Source organism: Varanus komodoensis, unplaced genomic scaffold (genome assembly GCF_004798865.1).
Source record: "Varanus komodoensis strain SLA01 unplaced genomic scaffold, ASM479886v1 scaffold23, whole genome shotgun sequence".
Classification (NCBI taxonomy): domain Eukaryota; kingdom Metazoa; phylum Chordata; class Lepidosauria; order Squamata; family Varanidae; genus Varanus; species Varanus komodoensis.
The window spans coordinates 18,887,877-18,910,659 of record NW_025335627.1 but is presented as its reverse complement, the minus strand read 5'-3'; the positions used below and the strand labels follow the sequence as shown (position 1 = coordinate 18,910,659).

The following is a 22,783-nucleotide window of genomic DNA, read 5'->3' as shown; positions in this document are numbered from 1 at the left end:
GGGTTGAGTGCTCCTTGTTATCTTGACCCTGCAACGACTCGATGACTATCAAGTTAGGTTTAGAATGTCCTGCTCCCTAACCTTATACATGGACTCGTATCTCCAGGACGTTGGATGCAGCTGGCTCAGAAACTCCCAGATGTCCGTCATAGCCTGGCGAAGAGATGTTATCAAAGGAATGGAGATGGCGGATGACTGCTCCTTACGAACGATGATGTAGACGTGATTGTCATTGGGGTTCACCTGATGCCCTACTTCAATTTCCAACGACCTTGCAAGTCGAGCCATAAGGTCTCCAAACGTAAACTACTACTCTTCTTGTGACCCAGGTCCCTGGGTCGAAATGACGGCATCAGGAGAGGTGGAAACTTGATCTGAGTCCTCAGAGTCTGAGTTGTAATGGTAGGGTGAGCTAGAGGGCGAGCTGGCCGGAGACATAGGAGGGCGGGAGGTTGCGGCCGCCGAGGTGGAAGGCATTTCTGGTTGGGATGGATGAGACCGATGCCTGCACACCAAAGGCATGGGATAGTATTCATATGGTGGAAGGTAGTCCCAATGGCAGGACTGAGATGGATCGAACCCTCCATACAGCATCAGGACCCAGCTTCCAGAGGATTGTCCCGAGAGAAGCTGGTGGTGATGCGCATTGGATGGAGGTAATAGCCTCGGAGATGCCTCTGGTGATGACGGCATCGGAGTCGGCAAGCGAGCCGGTGGATGGCTTGGTTGAGATTGGGGAGGGGAATCCCGAATCTTGCTGTCGGACATTGATCCACGGAGCCCCGCTTCGGAGTGACTGAGAGTTGAAGGAACTGACAATGAGAGCCATTGAGGGGATCCAGGTGGTGTGACCTGCATTACGGCCTGACCAGTCAGGACCAAAGGCGTCGGGACCGAAGTGGCCAATGGGACTGATAGGGCAGTCGAGCCCGAGTCCCTGTGATGCTCTTGGGCAAGCTTGCGTTGCTTGCGCTCAGTTTTGTCAGCCTTAGTCTTCTTAGACGTCTTCAAAGCCGACGGATCCTCTGGCCGGGTGTGCTTCCATTTCTCCTTTTGTTTCTGAAAGGAGGAATGGGAAGAGTGAGTGGTCTCCTTGGAAGTACCCCCCTCGGATGGTGGACGAGGGGATGACACCATGGGCAAGCCCTAGAAGAGGCCTGAGCGGCAAGCTCGTCAGAGGCAATGAATGCCTGATCCCAAAGGATCTTCCTCAGCCAATTCTTCCGATTTTTGCGGGCCTGTTTGGTAAACGACTGACAATGGCTGCATTTATCAGTGCAATGTCCCTCTCCTAGACAGAGAAGGCAAAGCTTGTGTGGGTCCGTTGGAGACATTTTGGCCCCACATTTCGAGCACTTTCGAAAAGCCACACGCTGAGCCATCGAGAAGTGGAGAGCGAAAGGAAGAATAAGTTGGAGAAGATAGAAAGAAGAAGAAGTATATAACTTTTTAAATATATACATATATTTTGGGGAGGAAAAGGGGAAAAGGGGGGAAAAAAGAGAAGAACTGTCTAACCAGGGAAGGGAAGGTTCTTAAACTTGGAAAGGGATTTTAACAAGAACAATAGGAATCAACAAGTAGAACAATGAGAAAATGCAATAGAATACAGTAACGAATGGCTCGAGGCAACACAATCAGTGGTAAAAAGAAGACTGGGGAAAATGGCGGGCGCTCTGCCCTTTATAGCATAGCAGGGGAGGGGTACGACGTTCCTGCCAAAATCCGTTAAAGTTTTGCATTCTATCTGGCTGTAGGCACTTGCAGGCACAGCACCCATAATGTGCACAGAGACCACGGAGAAGAATGCTAGGAGGGTGAGATTGCTCATGAGCCATCTTCCTGTCTTGGCATGGGCAGTAGCACAGAGCAGAGAAGTGGATACCAGCTGCTGGAAGTGCCCGGTGTGGTGCTGGAAGACTGAGCAGGGAAGAAGAATTCAGCCTCTGAATTCTGGTTGAACCCAACCATTAGTCAGGCACAGCAGAGGCTCCAAAGTAACCTTAAAAAAAAAAAGCCAGTGTGGTGTCATGGTTAAGAGCAGGAGTAGAACTTAGGCAAACTGAGTTCTACTCCTGGAGCCATGGAGACAACTGGGTGACTTTGGGCCATTCACAGACTCTCAGCCCAGCCTGTCTTACAGAGTGGTTGTTGTGAGGATAAGATTGAGAGGAGGAGAATTCTGTAAGTGACTTTGAGTTCCTCGAAAGGAGAAAGAGCAGGTTGCTTACCTGTAACTGATGTTCTCCGAGTGGCCATCTGTGCAGTCACACATATGGATTCTGCGCCTGCGCAGTGCCTTTGACTGAAAGATTAACAGCTAACGGTTTGGCGGGAAACTCCACTCCCCCTCCCCCCTAGCAGTATATAAGGAGTGGAGTGTCTGCCATTTTCCAGTCTTTGACAGATCGGACGTTCGCTCTCTAACACAAAGTTTTAAGAAGAACTAAACTAAAGCGAAAGAAAGAAAAACTCTCAGTGGTACGACAAATGGAGAAATAGTCCAGTACCGAAGAGAAAAAAAGTCGGACCACCCATGACACCAAGCGGGGCCGGTGGGTGGGTTGTGTGACTGCACAGATGGCCACTCAAAGAACATCAGTTACAGATAAGCAACCTGCTCTTCTTTGTGGCCTCTGTGCATCACACATATGGGTAGAATAACAAGCTTACCCGAACTGGAGGAGGGAGGTGTCATCAACGAAGAATAGAAGAAAGCACGGCTCTGCCAAAAGAGCAATCCCATCTGGCACGAACATCTAGTCTATAATGTCTGACAAAAGTACACGGAGTAGCCCAAGTGGCAGCTCTGCAGACATCTTCAATCGGGACCCCCGATGCAAAGGCTGAGGAAGCAGCAACAGCTCTAGTGGAGTGACCTCTTGGAGTAGTCGGTAAGTCCAATTTAGCCAACTGGTAAGACAGAGTAATTGTGTTAACTATCCATTTAGAAAGCCGCTGGGAAGAAACAGGAAAACCCCGGTTTGTTCCGAGTATTTAACAAAAAGTCTGTTAGAGTGGCAAACAGACTCATTCCTGGACCTATAAAAGGCTAGGCAATGACAAACATCCAGCATATGCAGGGACCTCTCTATTGGATTCGAAGGAGCCGGAAAAAAAAGCCGGTAAAACAATCTCCTGATCCATGTGGAATGAAGTAGCTACCTTAGGGAGAAAAGACGGGTCGTCGTAAAACTACCTTCTCCTTATGAAAATTCAAAAAAGGAGGGTCTACCCTAAGGGCACAGAGTTCAGAAGACCTACGAGCTGAAGTAACTGCTACAAGGAAAGTAGTCTTCCAGGAGACAAGGCGTAGATCAATTGTTGCCATGGGTTCGAAAGGAGGCCGTGTCAACACTTGTAAAACCACTGAGAGGCTCCAAGTGGGCATAAACGGCCTGGTTGCTGGATGGAGGTTACAAAGTCCTTTCAAAAATCTTTTAATCTATGGTTGAGAGAAGATGGAAAAACCTTGCACAGTTCCGCGATAATAAGAGATTGCCGCTGTATATACTTTTATGGAAGAAGGTTTAAGTCCAGACTAGTGTAGTTCAAAGAGGAATTGAAGGATCTGTTCTACAGATGCGGATGGTGCTGGAAACAAGTGAGATTCGGCAAAGCTAGAAAATCTGCGCCACTTCGCCGCGTACGACTTTCAAGTGGATGGTCTTAACGCAGAGTCGAGAATATATTGCAGATCTGGATGTAAGGCTTGTGAGGCTGATGATATATTCACTAAATCTAATGAGGCAGAGGTAGGAGGAATTACAGGTGGCGTCGATACCAGTCTGGCACTTATAGGTGTTGAATTCGCCAGGTGGTTAGTTTCAGCAATGGCAGGTCTGGGTGTCGGATCATGCCCTGTCGCTGAGTAATGAGATAAGGGACAAGAAGAAGTTGAAGAAATACATTCCGAGAAATATGAAGAAGCGTCAAGAACCATGGCTGGCATGGCCACCAAGGGGTTATCAGTAGTTCTGTGGCCCCTTCGTGAATAATCTTTGCTACCGCTCTCATGATGAGGGGAATCGGTGGGAAAGCATAAAAAGTCATGTCACTCCATGGAATCATGAAGGCGTCCCGGACGACCCCGTCCGATTCCCGCTCTGGAGTATGGGGGACCCCAGAGGTGAAACAGTCTGTCACAGATCTGACAGTCCAGTTCCCATTTGTGTGACCGTGACATATGTCTGCTCAAAAGATCTGCTTCTACCTTGTCCGTAGAAGCACTGTGAGATGCACTGCTATGAGTGTTGTCCCTTGGTATGCACCACTCCCAGATTCGCATAGACAGGCGGGCTAGTTTCGGGGACCATGTTCCCCCTTGTTTGTTTAAATAAAAAACTGTGGCTATGTTGCCTGAAGTTACTTGGACAACTTGGTGAAGAAGCATGTCCTCGAATGACTGCAGTGCTTTGAATACGGCAAGAAGTTCCAGGAAGTTGATGTGGTTCCTGGAATCCCGATAACTCCAAACGCCCTGGGTGCATAGATTGGAAATGGCTCCCCATCCCAGAAGGGATGCGTCGGTACCAAGAGTCACTGTAGGGTACCGGGGTCGAAACGGGATTCTGACATTTAAATTGTCTGGTTCTGTCCACCATAGGAGGGACTGTAGAACGGAGGATGGGAGTCGAATCCGCTTCGTAGGCGGATCCCTTTGTGGCCGGAATATCCCATTGAAGAATAACTGGAGAGGACATAGCCGGAGTTTGGCATACGGGACTACGGCGATGGATGCTGCCATATGCCCCAACAGTCTTTGAACAGATCGGGCAGGAGCAGTTCCGTCTCGTTGAATTCGATAGATGTGTCGGGCGATAGCATGTTGTCTGTCTCGAGGAAGGAAGGCTCTCATCACCGTGGAGTCCAGCCAAGCTCCGATAAAGTTCATCGTCTGTGTAGGGAGAAGAGAAGATTTCTGGCGATTAATGCGGAGTCCAAGGTCTTGCAATAGATCACAAGTGATATTAACAGCAGAAGTAAGTCCTTCTCTAGTCCCGGAAACCAACAGCCAATCATCGAGGTACGGATATATCCGAATTCCACGTAGTTGAAGGTAGGCACAAACAGGAGCTATACACTTTGTGAAGACTCTTGGTGCAATGGCTAATCCAAACGGCAACACCTTGAATTCGTAGATTTCAGAGGCTACCGCAAAACGAAGGAAACGCCTATGACGTGGATGTATTGAAATATGAAAATAGGCATCCTTCAAATCCAGCAATGCGAACCAATCCCCTCTCCCCAGCAACGGAAGGGTATTTTGAAGCATGGTCACCTGAAACTTTTTTGGTGTTATGAATCTCTTGAGAGCTCTTAAGTCCAATATAGGTCAGAGACTTCCATCTCGTTTCGGGACCGTGAAATATCTGGAATACAATCTGTGGAGTCCTTCCGATAACGATAAGCGACGAACAGCTCCTTTAGCAAGGAGTTGGTGAATCTCGTCCAACAGAACTGACGAGCTCACTGTAAACCGGATAGGACTCGATGATGGAACAACGTCGAATTCAATTCTATATCCGTGCTGGATGATGGATAACACCCACCCGTCAGATGTAATGGACTCCCAAATGGGGAGTCGGCTTTTCAGCTGGTCCCCAAATGAGAGGGGGGAGGGTAGAGTTGGGAGGAGAGGAAGGGTTCACTCGTCCCATGATCGCTGGTGTCTTTCTCCGTCAAAGCGGCGGCAGCCTTGCTGGAAACGCTGAGATGGTTGCTTGCGGCATTGCTGGCTATGTTATGGTTGTTGGCGGGATGGATATTGTTGCCTATACTGAGGCCGGTTCCAAGACCACTTATGTCGAACAGGCAGCTGTAGTTCCATGTGCCGGGCCGTCATTCTCGATTCATGAATCCTCTTCAACTTATGATCAGTTTGGGTGTTGAATAGGCCGGATCCGTCAAAGGGCATCTCCTCAATTCTCTGCTTCATCTCTTCCAGAAAGCTGCAGTTACGCAACCATGCATGTCTCCGGAGAGAGATGGCGCCAACGAGAGCCCTTGAATCTGTATCCACATGGTGTCTGGCTGTGGATAACTGTTGTATGGCGACTTGCATCGCTTCTTTGACGAAGACCCTCACCAAATCACCTTGGTTATCAGGCAGGGCAGCGATGTTATCTAAATGCTGCATTATAAAATATTGATAGCGTGCCAGGTTCGCTTCTTAATTAGATATTCTGAGGCCCAGTCCTGAAGCTGCATAGACCCGGCGCACAAGAGAATCGATTTTTCGTCCCTCTTTGTCTTGGGGCGCTGTGTGACCCCGCGCCTCCTGACCTTGAGACGATTCCACCACCACCAAATTTGGTTTGGGGTGGCAGAGGAGGAACGGAATGTCTCCTTCCTGAACCCTGTACATCGCCTCATATTTTTTGGAGGTCGGTTGAGGCTGTGCTGGGAGGTCCCATGGTTGGGTCATCGCTTGTCTGAGGGTCGTGATGAGTGGCAATGTGATGGAGGTCAGTTGCTCTCCCCGTACGATGTCATAGAAACGGTCAGTACTAGGCCCCGGTAGTTGGCTCACTTCGATCTCCAATGACTTCACAAGCCTGGACATCAACTCGGCGAATGTGATGTGAGGTTCTTCTGGTGATGCCGGACCCTGTGAAGTGACCGCAGCGTCGGGAGAAGTAGAATAGACTTCCGACTCACCCGAATGTACCCAATATGGAGGCGGGTCACTGGAGGAGGAACCACCCGGTGACTGGGATCCCTTGCCTTCAGAGGCGGTACACACCTGGCGCCTGTTGAGGTTGAAGGATGAGGTTGGTCCCGACGCTTAGGTGTTGGAGATCGATCCCGAGGAGCTGGGTAGTATCCGACGGGTGGATAGTCGGACCATATTAATTAATTAATTAATTAATTAAAACATTTTTATGCCGCCCCATTCGCCGAAGCCTCGATGTAGACACGTATCTGGCATGGTACCAGTCATCAGAGTGGGGTTCTGATGATCAGCTCCTCTGTTCTTTCAGTGGGGACTGTCCGGCACCAGGGTCGAGCCCAACAGATGGCATAGGAGTTGGGGATTGAGCCCTCGGTGGAGAGTCTTCGATCTCGCCATCAGAGATCAAACCGTGAGGTGGATCTTGATGTAACTCCAGATCCATATGGTGTGGGGACACTGGAGCCGTGACTCTCATCGCTGTTTGGATGGTCAGACCCGAGGGTGTCGGTACCGGGGCTGCCATCGGAACCGAAGAGGCCGCCGAACCTGAGCGTTGGTGTTTGGAATGCTCGGGTTTCTTTGGTTTCTTGGCCGGTTTCTCGGCCCTATCTTTCTTGGCCTTTTGTGCATAGGCGGATTCTCAGGTGCACTGTGCTTCCTCTTTTCCTTTTGTTTCTTGGGCGGAGAAACAGACTGCTCTCTGATGGCGGAAGCACTCTCACCCGAAGGGGATGAGGGCAGAGCAGTAGAGGAAGGGGCCGGGCGTTGTGGCGGTTCAGTAGAGGCTGGACGGCAGTCTGGTGGGGCCAAAATTGCACCAGGCTTAGCCACCAGTCGATCAGATTGTAGGAGGGCCTGGTCCCACAGGAGCTTCCGTAAACGGTTCCCCCTATTCTTCCTGGCTTGTTTTGAAAAGGCCAGGCAATGGACACATTTGTCCGTCCTGTGACCTTCCCCTAAACAAAGGAGGCACAGGTCGTGTGGGTCTGCAGCGGGCATTTTAGAGCGACACTCTCCGCACTTGCAGAACGCCGCCCATTGAGCCATCACGAAAAAGAAGGAAAGAAAATAGCAAAGCGGAAATAGATAATATTTTTTGTTTTTTTTTATAGGAACAAGAAGATAAAAAACTGGAGAGAATAACAGGAATAATATATAAAGGTAAGGAGAGAATTCTAACTTGGAATGAATAAGAGAAAAAAAGTGGTTCGAACAAGAGAGCACGAGGTAAGATCTAAGCGAGAGCGAAGCGGCATGAGGCACAATGAACGGTGGTCGCAAAGACTGGAAAATGGTGGACACTCCGCTCCTTATATACTGCTAGGGGGGAGGGAGAGCGGAGTTCCCCGCCAAACCGTTAGCTGTTAATCTTCTGGCCAAAGGCTCTGCGCTGGCACAGAACCCATATGTGTGATGCACAGAGGCCACGAAGAAGAAATGAGGAATATATTTAAAAATAAATAAAGATCAAGGTGGCTGTAAAGCCTTCCTTGCCTTAAAGCATTTTCCAAATCTACCCAATATTTAATTGTCTGTGCTTACAAACAGCATTCCTTCCTCTATATCTCTGCATCCTCTCTTGTATCTCATTCTCTACAGCTTGTGCTCAGTGACTGTACCTGACAACTACCCCACCTCCTTCTGCAACCATGTAATTGTCTGCAGGTACAGCAATAAGCCTAGCAGGGTTTTCACCCAAGTACAACCTCTCACAATCTTATTCAGTTTATTTTACCTGACTGAATTAGTCCAGTTCTGTTATCTGTAATGAAGTCTGCCACTCTTTGTCCACATTCTACAATATAAAAATGAAACAAGAATATCTACTTTTACAAACATTGTTTGAAAAAAAAGAGGCACTGCCTAGAAAATAGAAACCATGCACTCTAGCTGTGGAGTGGATGTAGAAGAGTTCAATGAATGCACAATCAAGGCTAAGTTCTTAGGTATTTAAATTTCATGAGAACTGGAGCAATGTTGTACAAGCACCATTTAGTTAAGGAGCCAGTGACAATTCTGCAACCACCAAAACACAGAAGATAGTTACATTTGCTCCTTCATCAGCATACTCCCCCAACAACCATTGGGGGAGCTTTGTTGCTTTGGCCAGGGTTTTGTGACATGTCAGCTAGGCACCACCTGCAGAAACGATGTCTTATGGACATAGACCTGGTGATGCTGCTGCAGCCACCGAACCCTCAAACTGCAGTAGGAATGCCAGAAACGAGGGGACTGATATGGGTGGCAGGAGAGCATAACCCAAGAGGGATGGTGCTGAGATAATTCTGAGAGAGAGAAAGCACAAGGGGGAAGAGAGAGAAACACACGCATGCACACACACACACACAGAGAGCAAGAGAGAGAATGCAGCCTTCCACAGAGAGGGGCTCAGGGAACCCTGCTCTTTCCCCATTAGATCCAAATATGTTGATTCTAATAAAATTGGAACAGAGCTTCCTGAAAATGTAAGATTTTTAGAGTCTGCCACCCCACCTTGCCCATATCAGTGTAAAGCCTACCTTAGTGTCCACAGATTGCACAGTAAAATATCAAAGATGTGATACTTCTCAGCACTACCACAATCCAAAATTATAGAAGTGAGGCATGGATTGTCGTGATTTGTATTAGGTTATTGTAAGGTTTCTCACAGAAAAAAAAAATTGCATGCCTCCTCTTTGTCTACAGAAGCATTCTGTAATGTCATAGTGATTTTGTTGGTTTCCTATTTATGTATACAAGCACGTTTTTGTGCTGTAAGCAGCCTTGGTGAGCACAGGATCCAAAGTTTTCACTGTGCAATCTATAAATACCAATATGTTTTAATTTTACACTGAATTTAGAGGGAACCTATGTAAAAATGATGAAAATGTATATAATGATCAATTTCTTATTCAATAGAAATGACTTTTAACTTCCTGCCATTTTATAATTGGCCATGCCCTTGCAGAAGTCTTTTTGTGGTGGTAACCATGGAATTTTCTCATAATATCAAATTTGTCAAAAATGTAGGGATTCCTAGAGATTTCATACATACCTATTTCAGCAGAAGCACCTGGAGGGCCTGGAGGACCTTGTAAACCAGGCTTTCCGTATTTTCCAGGATTACCTGGAATGCCACGATATCCTTTGGGGCCTGGCAAACCAATACCAGGATGACCAGTTTCACCTGGAAAGCCCTTCAGGCCTGGTGGACCTGGTTCACCAACATCCCCTATTCCACCTCTTATACCATCACCCTGAAAAGAAAACAAAAATGTTGCAACTTTCTTACTATGTAAACCTTCCTCACTTTCTCAGTAGTTTTACTGATGCTGCTTTCTTGTGCCCCTGCCATTAACTACCACCAGTATAGCATGAGTTGTTTCATCACTTGCTAGACAGCTGCTATGAGAGTCTACAAGACATAACCTCTGTCTCTCAGCCTTGGTGACAAAACATGAAAGTAAAAGGGCTTAAGCACAGGTGAATTAAGGGTAAAAAGGTAAATGCTACCATTTTTAATCCAATTACACCTTTGTTTAATTGATTAATTAGCAGCTGAAATTGAAACAAGAACAAAAAAGAGAGAACTAATAACAGCAAGGCAATCCTCTGCAAACTTATAGCTCAGGGGCTTGGGAATCTTCTTTCCTTTGAAAAGAAAATATTATACAATTAAACTACTCTTGTAGTGACACTCTGAATGTTGCAGAAAAGATGCAGCAAACCACTAGTTCAGCCATACTTCAGTGTAACTGAAGTACGGAAATAGGAGAAAAACCTGATATATAGCTCTAGGTTGACAAAAGCCACAGTGCAGATAGTTAACAAAAAGATCTGATTAAGAATGAAAAATGAATGTCTATGTTTCATTTCAAACACAGTTTTAAGTATTAAATTATCCCCTCCCCAACTACACACACACACTCTCACACACACTGATCTACACCTTAATGTGGTGCAGTGGTTGAAAGTGTCAGAGAAGCTGAAAGAAGTGCTGCCAGGAGGTCAGACTGTCTCACTAGGCTGGTCTCCTAGCAGGGCCATCCAAGGTGCAAATTATCAAGGCTGACCAAAATGCATCCACCGTTCAAGATGGTAGCCCATATGGATGGGGCATCAGAATCGGCTCAGGTTCTGCCTCATGACATGGTGTGTTTACCTATTTGGCTAGAGTAATGGGAGCAGCTGGAGAATGGCTTGGTGAATCATGGTTCTCCCCTTTGGAGAACGAGGTTTGTCCCATTGGTTCAGGTTGGATTGTAGCAGACTCCAATCAAGTTGGAGTAGCTTGAACCTGTCCAGTCACATAAGCCCAGGTCAACTGCTGGGTTGGCATGAAAGAAGTAGCCAGGGCCACTGGCAGGGCAGGTGAACCATGGTGACTGGTGAGCGGTGCCTGGGTTTCTTTGTGGACTTGTGCTTGCCTGACTTCTTAGCCCCTTTGGGCTCTTCTGCAATCAGGTGTTTGCTCTTTTCTTTGTGGTTTTTAGGAGCATTGAAAGAGGCTAGCTGTTCTGAAGCCAATGGAGTCAGTTTCGGTACACTCACTGCCATGGATGAAGGGCAGTTTTTGGCAGCCTTTTCAGAGGTAGAAAGGCAGTTGTTTTTGCCAGTGGCCAGGTCTTGCATAGCAATGAAAGCCCTTGTCATCTCCATTTTCAGGCATCCAGCCCTGTTTTTGCTGGCTTGTTTTGTAAATGCCTGACAATGCAGGCATTTCTTGAAGTGATGTTCTTCGTCCAGACAGAAAAGACACAATGAGTGTTCATTGGTGGATGGCATTTTAGCACAGCACTTTACACATTTTCTAAAGGCTGGTTTGTGCACCATTGAGAGAAGATTAAGGAAGAGAAGGAAGAAGTCTGAGAGAAGTGGAGGATGTTAGAAAGTTTTTTGTTTTTTGAGGAAAGAAGAGGAGGGAAAAAGAGAAAATGAGAAATTAAAAGCTAAATGTAAAGAGGGAGATAATCTGAGGTAAATCGAAAGAAAGACCACTAGATATCCTGAGGCACAGCGAATGGCAGTGGAAGGCGAACTGAGAAAATGGCAGGAGCCCCATGTATTTATACTGAGGAGGAGGGGGGCAGGGGTCTCGCCAAGAATTCCAGGCTTAGCTAGAAGAATCTTCCCAAACAGAGACACTGCGCAGGAGCAGCACCCATATGTCTGATGCTCAGAGACCACAAAGACACCTAGCTGCCAACTAATCTTCAGGGAAAACAAGGAATGCAGTTATCAGGGCTGGCCATGAGAGCAGGCTTTGGCTGATCTAATTTTATTGCAGCTGGGAAGCAGCACAGCTAAGTCAGCCTGCTTTTTCTGTGGAACACACCCTCTGACTCTCAAGCCATGCACTCCTCCTCCTTTCCAAAGGGTGAATTGCCTCTGCCTTTGCCTCTGGGATTGCCCATGAGGGACCTGGCAGCTCTTCTAACAGAGGGCAGTCATCCACAGGCTTGGTCTCTGAGTTTGGGTGTGGTTCTGGTCCACTGCACCAGCTCTCCTCATCTGAAAGATCCTCCTCCAGGAAGGATATGACAAATGTCAAAAGACAATTCCTATACCAAAAAGAAAGAAGAAGCCTAAATAGATGACAGAAGAAACACTAATAGTTGTTCAGGACAAATGAGGAGCAAAAGCAAAATTTGACAGAATTATGGTCACACTCTGAATGTAACTTCTTAGCAACTACCATGTAGAAATAAAAAGAACTATTACAGGGGTCATTGCAAAGATATGGAAGAGAATAACAAAAGAGAAAAAACAAGATATCCCTTCCAGAAGATCCAAGAAATCAGAGGAAAATTCAAACCTGAATTAGGAATGGTAAAAGACAAATGGGGCAATGCACTATCTGACCAGGAGAAAATAAAGAGAAGATGAAAAGGATATGCAGAAGAACTGTAGGGAAGAGAGGAGAGGATAACAAACTCCTGCAAAGAGAAATCTTGTGAGGAAGAACTTGCAGTATTGGAAAATGAGGTGAAAGCTGCTCTGAAGCACTTGGAATACAGTACCTGCAGTAGACAGGATACCAAGAGAACTATTCCAAGCTGCAGTGACTGAATCTCTCCAAATCCTAACCCTAACCCTAACAAGAATATGCCATCAATTATGGAAAACAAAACACTTGCCTACAGACTGGAAATGTTCAATAAGGGATGGGACAGACCCTGTCAGAATCTACCCCTCCAAACATTAATGGGCTTCCTCTTGTGCTTGGCCTGATCTTCCTAATAGGGACAAACCAAGAGAAGTCCAGGAATGCTCACCAGGTCTCAGATGCACAACTGGCAACATTGTTCCCTCTCAACATCAGCAGCTGAAAAGGAAGTTTAAGCTGGTGTGAAAGAGAGATACTACTTTCACAATGGGGGAGGAGGTACCCTAGCTTGCAAGAGGTGTACTACCAGTCAGGAGGGCTGCTATCCTGGCAGGCACCCCAAGACTGTGCATCCCATTGCTCAGTCTTCTTTGGTATGAGGAACAGCCACTGTCCAAGGTGCTGCTATGGTGTGCAAGTAGGTAATGACTGCACAGAGCATGGGTGTCCATTCTTAGTGAGCACTGTGCAAATGCTGGGTGTGCTTGCCAGGAACTCAGAATCTGGGCTTCCACAAAGAGGACTAGAGACCAGGGAGATGAACAACATTTCAGGGTACAATGGTTCCTTGAAACTGGACAGATTTCTCACACATTCCATTGTTCAGTGTGCATTCCAATCCGCAATAAGTGAGATACAAATGAGTGCAGCAGCCATAGACACTAATTCAATTCAAGTTCAATTCCCAAAAAGAAAGAGGCACTCAAGGTCATATTGCGAATATATATTGGCTACTGGAGCACACCAAAGGATTCCAGAAGATCATCAGTCTATGCTTTATAGACTACAGCAAGTCTTTGACTGTGTGGATTATGAGAAGCAATGCATGGTCCTGAAAGAAATGGGTGTGCTTCAGCACTTGATCATTCTGATCTACCCATACTGTGGAAAAAACCCCCTACTTTTAGGATAGAATATGGAGAAACAAAATGGATGTCCATAAGCGAAGGCATCAGACAAGGGTGTATTTTATCTCCCTATCTGCTCAGTCTCCACACAGAACATAAGAAAATGTGGATTAGAATCAGAGGAAGGAGTGAAAATTGGTGGAAGACACACCAATAATTTAATATATGCAGATGATACCACATTACTCACAGAGAGCAGCCACAAACTGAAGTGACTCCTTATAAAAGGGAAAAAAGCAAGTACAAAGCAAGACTGTAGCTGATTGTTAAAAACATAAAAATCATGACTAAAGAATTATAGAACTGTACTGTTAATGGTGAAGAAATTGAATTTGTGGAAAATTTTGCATACCTCAGTTCAGTCATCAACACAAATAGAGACTGTAGCCAAGAAATTCAAAGAAGTCTTTGTTGTGAACAGAGCCGGCTGGTGCCGGAGGTCAGACTAGATGGCACAGGAGGCCCCTTCTGACTCGCTCTGTTTCTATGTTTCTAAGCCTGAAACATCATCACATGTTAAGATGTTTGATTGGGGATCAAGACCAAGATCTTTCCTAGTATTGTATTCCCATGAAAGCTAGGCAGGGAAGAAAATGTATACATTCAAAACATGGTGCTGGAAAAAAGCTTTGTGAATACCATGGACTGACAGAAAGATGAACCAGTGTTCAAATCAAGCTAAAGCTTTCCGTAGAAGCAAAACTGGCAAAACTGAGGCTGTCCTATTTGGGCATCTCATGATAGGACACATCTCCCTGGAGAAGACAATCATGCTAGGGAAAGTCAAAGGCAGAAGTAAAAGAAGACCAACTATGAGATGGACAGATTACTTAAACAAAGCTACAGCCTTGAATTTATAACAGCTATCATGAATACAACATTTTGGAGGGCTTTCATTCATAGGATCACCATATGTTGGAGACAACTTGACAGCAGATAACAACAGTGATGGGCCACAGGTTGACCTTCAGGTGTTGAACCTCATTCTTGTAGACTAAATCTGACCAGCCTGGAGTCCCAGTATGGCCTTCTGGGGTTGATGAGATGTTCATGACCCCATCCCCCCTTACTTAGGAAGTTCCAAAGCAGAGGAAGAAAAGGGCAAGTTCTTTGACAACTATAGAATATGGCCTTGCTGGGCTAAAGGACAAAACTGACAAGAGGGCCATAAGCCTTTGCAGAGCTGCATAGTGGACAGGTGGGCTTACCATCTTGAGCATTCATTCATTCTATCTACCTAAAATGCCATTTCAACAAATTCAATTATCTCCCTCAAAAAAATCCAGTTTGCACCAATTGCTGCCATTAAACAAAGAAAAAGGAACCCTTGGACTGAATTAACTTGCTACCAATTGAGTCAGTATCAGCAAGGTCAAAACAGCAAAAGCCACTGATACTTCACCCCAAAATGGAATTCTTATATATTCCTACTCCAGACAGCACTGCTTAGCTCTATACTGCCTCTGAGGCACTCATCCAGATAAAAGGGATTCTTCACCTATATAAATCACCCTGTGGAAAGAGTGTTGGGTTCAGACAACAGGCCGAGTCACCATGGCTTATAATTCACTATGGCTTAATATGTTGCGTCTGTATTAAAATTCTGTCCAAGCTTATATTCCTCTTAGGCATGTTTCTCAGCAGGGAACCAACTGAAAAATAGCAAGAATTACTAGAGAAAGATTCATCAACAAAAGGAGTCTAGATTAGGGCTGCACAGAAAAACAGCCAAATGAGAGGAAGATATGCTATATCCAATTTACAATTGTATTTTGCCTCTTTTCAGATAAAACAGTTAACAGGTATTGTACAAAATTATATTAACATATCCAGAGTTTCCATGGAAAGTTATACAGTGCCCCTCTCTACACCAAGCACTTTACTTTTTTTAAAGCTTATTAAAGCTGAAATTGAGAAGTTTGAAAACTCCTCCTACTAAGCATCTCTTAAAATTTGGAAACTATCAACTATTGTAGACCATTGATAGAAAATGAACAGAACATGGAAAATTGCTCTTTCTGTAAAGCTGACTTACTATTCATAGAAATGTATCCCATTTACTACACAAGCACAGGCATATTCAGCAACTCTTGCTTGGCAACCTCAATCTGTGTCCAGAAGTTAAAAGGCACCTAATTTTCAAAATGGCATGATACAATTATACCAGTCAAAATTCTGGTAATCATATTCTATACCGGTTGAAACTCCTGAGTTGTCTCAAAGACATCCCTATATATAAAACAGCCTGGAGGTGAGCACAGCATGGATCATCAAGGCCTAACTATCCAGAAATCAGCATAGCTGGTAAACCAGGTAAAAGGCTGGTAAAGGGCTCTGTGTGCCACTGAGTCCACCTGGGCCTTAGCTAGACTGACAGTCCCAACACTGATTAATAGTCACACAGCTTCACCTGACTGAATGACAAGAAATGCTAAATGATTTCTGGATATTGATTCTCTTTTTCAGCATTTTGATGGGAAAAAAAGTGAAATGGTTACCCGAACCCCAGGAAATCCTGGTAAACCATCTTTGCCATCTCTGCCTGGTAAACCATCTTCTCCTTTAGCTCCAGGAATTCCAGGAATTCCTTGATCTCCTTTGGCACCTGGAAAAATACTTGTGTTTAGTTACAGGTATTGTAATAAATACACTACCAAATCAGCTTTATTTAAAAAAATCATTAAAAAGCTTTCTGGCTATACCTTTTGTTGTAACATATCGGGAATCGCCTTTTATCCCTTTATGTCCAGGAGGCCCAGGAACACCAGGAAATCCCTGTTGGTTGGAATTCACACTTTAATTAATCATGATGATCTTAGTAATATCTATAGGTGTAATGGAAACCTCCTGTCCATTTCTTCTTACAAGATCAGGGCATAAAGCATACACAACTTATTAAAGCATACAGATAAAAATAGGACAAAAATAACCATTTTAACTGATTAAAAGCAAAACAAAAGTCAGTTTGTGAACATTTCAAGAACCAATCCAGTTTCATAATTTTTGGGAATTTAATGTTAAAGCCTTCAAGCGAATTGTCTCTAGGAAGACCTGTGTGGCCAGAGCAGCCCTGACCTCTTGATTCAGACTATAAATCACCCCCCACCAAAAAAAAACAAAAGACAAAAACAAAACCTTTTTTCTCAATGCTTTGCTTTTTAGACCAGTTCTTGGGATTATTTGAGGTGCTGATTCAAAAATTGCATAGGCTAGATGCAACTATCAATCTAGATATGGTTAAATTTATAAAAAAAATTAGTCAGTTTTTGAAAAGATCTTGCTGATCAAACTTGTTCTTCTGTTACCTAGTTTGTGTTTTTGTGTACAAGTTAGCAGATATAGTGAGAGTGTTTACGTAATTCCAATTGTAATTTTACATTGGAAACATTGGATTCTAAAGGGTAATTTATTAACAGATCATGCAGCTCATAAATGACCCACATTTCATAGACTCAATGAATGAAATCGAATCTTGTACCTGGTCTTCATTTGTTCTTGTGAAAAACTTCCTTGACAACAAGAAGGCAGATAACTATACTCAGAGTAGAGGAGACACTTTTTCATTTCCATAGACTTGGTTGTAAAATGAGTGTTATCTGCACAGTTGCCTTCCAGAGAACCCTGATGACTTAAGAGAATAGCAAAGTGAAATATTTCACCAAGACATAAAAACAATGGAAGGCAGATACCAAGGAAGACGGGATGCAGACAGGATGGCAGATTACTGCTGGAACCTTATGCAGGATTGGCCTGGCAGATCCCACTCTTGGAAATCTTACAAAAGGAGCGTCTTCTGTGTCAAATGATTGGAATCATAAACCTGTGCTTTGATTTGAAATAAGCAGATTTAGTACATTTCACTTTTCTTTTAATTTTAATGTGCTTCTTTCATGCTATAAGGGGGTTAAATAAAACACTACAATAAAACATCTTGATTTTTGACAGGTGACCAGAGTGAACAGTGGTATATGGCATTTATGCTGTACCTCAAAAACTAGAGCTGACAGGGAAAAATTGGTGCCATTTTTGGAATCAGCAGGTCAAATATACCCAGGAACAGGTCTATCATTTTAGGCACCAAAATCTGTCTTGGTCTCATCTTTTCTGCTCCCAGATTCAGTTAGAGGAATTGTGCTTTCAAGGAGGGATTACTCTTCGGCTCTACCACCAATATTGTGACAGTCAGAACTAGATGAAAAGGCTGTTACTTTATCAGGACAGAATGTCTACATGTGGAAGCCCACCCTTGATAAGAGTGTAAACAATTCTATAGAAACACAGTTGCAAGCTAATTTGTAAATCATGTTGAATTTTTTTTCCTTGAAAAGAGGCATATATATATTCAAAATAAGTAAGTAAAATAAATTCTAAAGAATTTAACTTTTTATGTTTGTGCTTAGGATGTTTAGTAAATTTACTACAGAAATGTCATACTTTTGCACCAAGAAAACCAGGAACTCCATGTTGGCCTTGATCTCCAGTTTCGCCTTTTCTTCCAGGCTGTCCCACAGCACCTGGAAAACCTGGTGGACCAGGTGGCCCGGCAGGACCCCTTTTCCCTTCAGTACTATCAGCACATTTACAATCTCCTGCCTCACCTGCAAAAAATACATGCTTGAGGAGGTACAGTGAAGCCAAACTTGTTTTAGTGCATCACACAAAATCTCAATTTATACTTGTAAGAAATATAAATCAACTGAGAAAGTACAAAACAAACAAAAACTAAGAACCCCCACAAAAAAACCCAAGAAACAAACCTTCAGTGTGAGACTACTTAATAAAAACATTTCCCCAAATAATTTTGCAACATTAAAGGAACAGAATCTACATTGAAAGCCTATTGCTACGATTCATTCCCATTTCTGAGTGGTGAGGAGTTTCAGGGGCACAGCACTGGCCCATTTTCTATTTGCTTTGGAAGGAGATCACTGGAGCCCTTATACAGGCTGAGGATCATAGTTGAGTTGGAAGGGGCCATGAAGGCCATCGAGTCCAACCTGCAGCAGCTGCAGGACAGCACGTTACACCACCCCACTCAGATGGGCAGAGACACAAGTTAAACATTCCAACAGCCAAACCTACTGTTCCTTATCAGAGCTCCACTCTGTAACCCATTGTTTATAGACTGCACAGGCCCCTTAACTCAACTCACTTACCTTTGTGTCTCTCTGAGTGGGTTTGCATCATGTAACAAAACACTGTGGGCTGCTACCCATGATGAATTCTGCAAGCGTATCTGCACTGAATTCCCCAGGATTGCTTGAAGTTACTCAAGCAACACATGGGCTGGTTTAGGGCTTGCACTCACTATGAGTGTCTGTGTCATCTATACATGGATGTCCAACCCCATTTGGGAGAATTGGCTACTGAGCCCTATGGGAAATGTGGCAAAAAGCCCTTGCTGTTCTTTCCATGCGGCTACCAAGTTAACACTAGTAGCTGCCGCACTTGGGAGCAGCTGGCATTGGCTTCCTCCACCTTCCTATTGCTGCCCATAAATCATTTCAGTTTCACTGTGGCTCCTCTGCTGCCACATTTAAACCCTTTTTCCTTTAGGTTGCAGAAGCCAGTAATCCTTGTTTTGACAGATATGAACCTTGGAGGGGCTGTCATGACTGGGACCTATGTCTCATATTTTTGATTTCTCAGAGCTCTGAGTGATATTTTGCTGTGATAAGGGGTTTTGGGGGAGGACTTCTCCCCTCCACAGAAAGATCCTCATCTCTCTTCTTCCTCCTACTTTAGTTTCCATAAGGTGCACATGTTGCACTTTGTCTTGATACTCTAGGTGTTCAGGAAAGCGCTAGGTGCTCCGGAAAGTGTAAAACTTAATCACCCCCTCCCTCACACATGCTTTTCTTGGGAAAAGGAGTTTTTGTCAGCTGTTTGTCAAAATCACTGGTCACTTTAATAAACAAGTTTTGAGTGGGAGCTTGGAGATTTGGATTAGGACCCATATATTCCAGGCAAAAAGTACCCTACTGACAACCCCATTTGATGGTCTTCAAAGAAAATAAAGTTTAAAAGGAAAAAAGCCAGAGTGACCTTGAAATGGCTTCCTACTGTCAGTGGGGCAAGACTAAGAGATTTATTTCTCCCACAATATGCCCAGGATTACTGTGGGAGGATTGAGAAGAGGAGGGGACCAACAAATTACAGTGCGCCTGATCCACTGTGGGGCTCACTGTAGGTTCTTTGCACAACCATCAAGCCAAAACGGCTTGCAGCCAAGGTAGGATAGCCTTATGTGCAACTTGGCTTCCCAAACAGATCCTGTTGTTCTCTTCAAGCCTAGCTTGACTCTTCCTTCTGACTGGAGTGGTGTTGGAGGGGGAGAAAGTAAGGATGTTATCACTTCCAAGCATCTCTGGGTCATTTAGCTGTAGTTACCCTAACAAAAAATGGGTCTGGAAATTTTGCTACTACCAAGAATAAAAAGTAGTTGGCTTTTTTAAAGATAGCACTTGAACAAAAGGGTTAACAGTAGAAAGAAAATGTGTGCCTTTTATTAGAGGCTTGTGCCTGAGGAGAAATACACTGTAAATATGGTGTGCTCATAAAATAGCAATATGAAGTCAGGTTTCTGTCTTATTGTATAGAAAGGAATGATTGAAATTGGTACCATCTGATTGGAGAATAACTGAACATTTCAAAGATGCCAATTGGTTCTAAGTTTGAACAGATTTAGAGTGATAGGATGTTGGCCATGTCAAAGATGATTGCCTGAAATGTTCTGTCAAGAGCATATATAAGCAGTTATGGAGAAATATCTAGAGGGAGTTTGCCTGGGAGAGTTTTGCCTGAGGAAGAGTAGTTAGGATATGTCTTCACAAGAGGCTGGTTAGCCTAAGGAATAAGCCAGGAATAAGAGCAGCCACAAGAACAGGAAGACAAGACCTGAAGGGCAATCTGAGAACATGGGAGGCAGATGCTGGAAAAAGGTCTGCTGATGAGGACAGGAAGACTTCTGGAGCACTTGGGTAAGGGTTAGGATTGTTGGCAACCGTAATAATATAGAAGTTTTTAAAACAGTAGTGAAACCTTCTAGGCTGCTGATCTGGGTTGGTAAACAGGAAGGAGGAGTTAGTATCTCCCAGTTGTGCCCATCTCTATTTGCTTCAGCATCAGGGTAGATGTGAGGGATGGGGATGGGGGCTGCTATGGTTTAAAGGAATTCTATCTCCCTTTCCAGGCATCCTTGTCCTTTTGACCACTAGTCTGGAATGTTTGCACCTTGTATTGGGCCAGTGGGACAGATTGGGGATTCTGCTGGTGCACTGCCCATGCTGCAACTCATCAGTCTTTCTACCTGAGTTGATGGAGGTGGTCTCAGATGTGACACTGCATTCTCCCAGACCATGGACAACTTCAGCATTTATACTGAGCACACCCCATCTGAGGTGGCTCTGGATTTCATGGTTACCATGACAACCATGGGACTGTCCCAACATGTCACTGGTTCAACTCATGTGGTAGGACATACTCTATAATTGGTCTTCTCAGCCAGATTTCAGGATGGTGCTCTGAGTATGGGGGACTTTGAATCAATCCCTTGCCATGGTCAGATCACCACCTGCTGAAATTTAGATTTACAGCAGCTTTTCCTCTTCACAAGGGTGGAGGACCCATTAAGACGGTCCCTCCCTGGAGGCTAATGGATCCAGATGGTTTCCAGAGAGCTCTGTATAGTTTTCCAGCTGACATGGCTGGCACCCACCAACACCAGTACTAGAGAAGTTCCTTGTCCATAATCACCACAACTCCCAGGATGTTTTTCTATGCCTGGTGGTGAATCCCCACAGTACTTCACACCTGAGGCTTATCATTTACCCTACTTCCAGCTAACACTCTTTGTGTACATCTTCAGCATCCTCAGCATCATGGTTTGCCACCACCCTGAAATGCCAAAACTTGACTGTGCCTATTACCATTACTATTGCTCTCTGTCATTTAATTATGAAATCACTGTCCCTTATTTTCCTCAGACAGCATCAGGCCCAATGCTGAACAAATCCTCCGAATGGCCAAATCTATCAATATTGAAATAAAACTCCTATTCACTCTGGTAACTGACCTGGTATTTAATAGAGTTCAAGTCAACATGGCTCCACCAATCTCAGAACTGGCACAACAGACCCTGATCTAAGTTATCGATCATGGGTAAAACCCTCCACTCTACAACCAACACCTCACAAAACTGAGAATCTCTAAAGGCTCAGGAGGAAGCAGCTACAGGTAAGGAAACCTGTCTATTCTTTGTGTTCTCTGTGCATCACACATATGGGCAACTGGCGAGCTTACCTCGAGGAGGAGGGTGGTGTCACTCAGTGAAGTATAGCAAAGAGGACAGGTCTGCCAAAGGTGCAGTCCTCTCTGGATCTAAGATCAAGGCGGTAGTGCCAAACAAAGGTCAACAGGCTTGACCAAGTTGCCACTTTACAGAGGTCAGTCAGGGATACTCCAGCATAGAGTGCAGTGGAGGCAGATGTAGCTCTAGTGGAATGAGCTTTGATGGGTACAGAAAGCTGGAGTCTGGAGAGGTCATAGGCCAAGCATATGGTACGCACAATTCATCTGGACAGCCTCTGAGGGGAAACTGGGCTTCATTTGCACAGTTCACAGTATAGAATGAATAGTCTTTGAGATTGCCTGAAAGATTGGGTTCTTGATTTGTAAAAGGCAAGAGCCCTTCTCACATCCAGGAAATGTAGAGTGGTTTCAATAGGAGTAGAGGGGTTCTGAAAGAATGAAGGTAGAATTATATATTGATACAAAAATAAGAAACTACTTTAGGTAGGAAGGTAGGGCCACATTGGAGAACAACTTTATCCTTATGGAAAATGGTATATGGAGAGTCAATTCAGAGGGCGGCAAGTTCAGCCACTCTTTGGGCAGAAGTAACAGCAACTAAAAAGGCAGTTTTCAAAGAAAGAAGGCAAAGATCGCATAAGTACATGGGCTCAAAGGGAGGCTTAGTGAATGCATGGAGGACAGCAGACAAACTCCAGGATGGAGGAGGATGTTTGAGAGGAGGAGTTAGATTAAGGATCCCCTTGAGAAATTTACAGGGGATGTGAGAAAGCTGAGTGTACTTGAGCAGGGTCATGAAAGGTT

General features: G+C 44.6%; 1 protein-coding gene across 2 annotated transcripts in view; it reads right to left on the bottom strand.

Moving 5' to 3' along the window:
- Positions 1-22,783, bottom strand: part of LOC123024237 (collagen alpha-2(IV) chain-like) — a 238,633-nt gene that overhangs the window by 52,206 nt on the left and 163,644 nt on the right. For both annotated transcript variants that reach the window (XM_044431658.1, XM_044431659.1), the window contains exons 22-26: positions 18,104-18,267; positions 16,372-16,444; positions 16,168-16,274; positions 9,711-9,912; positions 8,412-8,471 (exon numbers count right to left, since the gene is read on the bottom strand). In XM_044431658.1, coding sequence (XP_044287593.1) covers positions 8,412-8,471; positions 9,711-9,912; positions 16,168-16,274; positions 16,372-16,444; positions 18,104-18,267 — 606 coding nt within the window. The remainder of the gene's footprint in view (positions 1-8,411; positions 8,472-9,710; positions 9,913-16,167; positions 16,275-16,371; positions 16,445-18,103; positions 18,268-22,783) is intronic.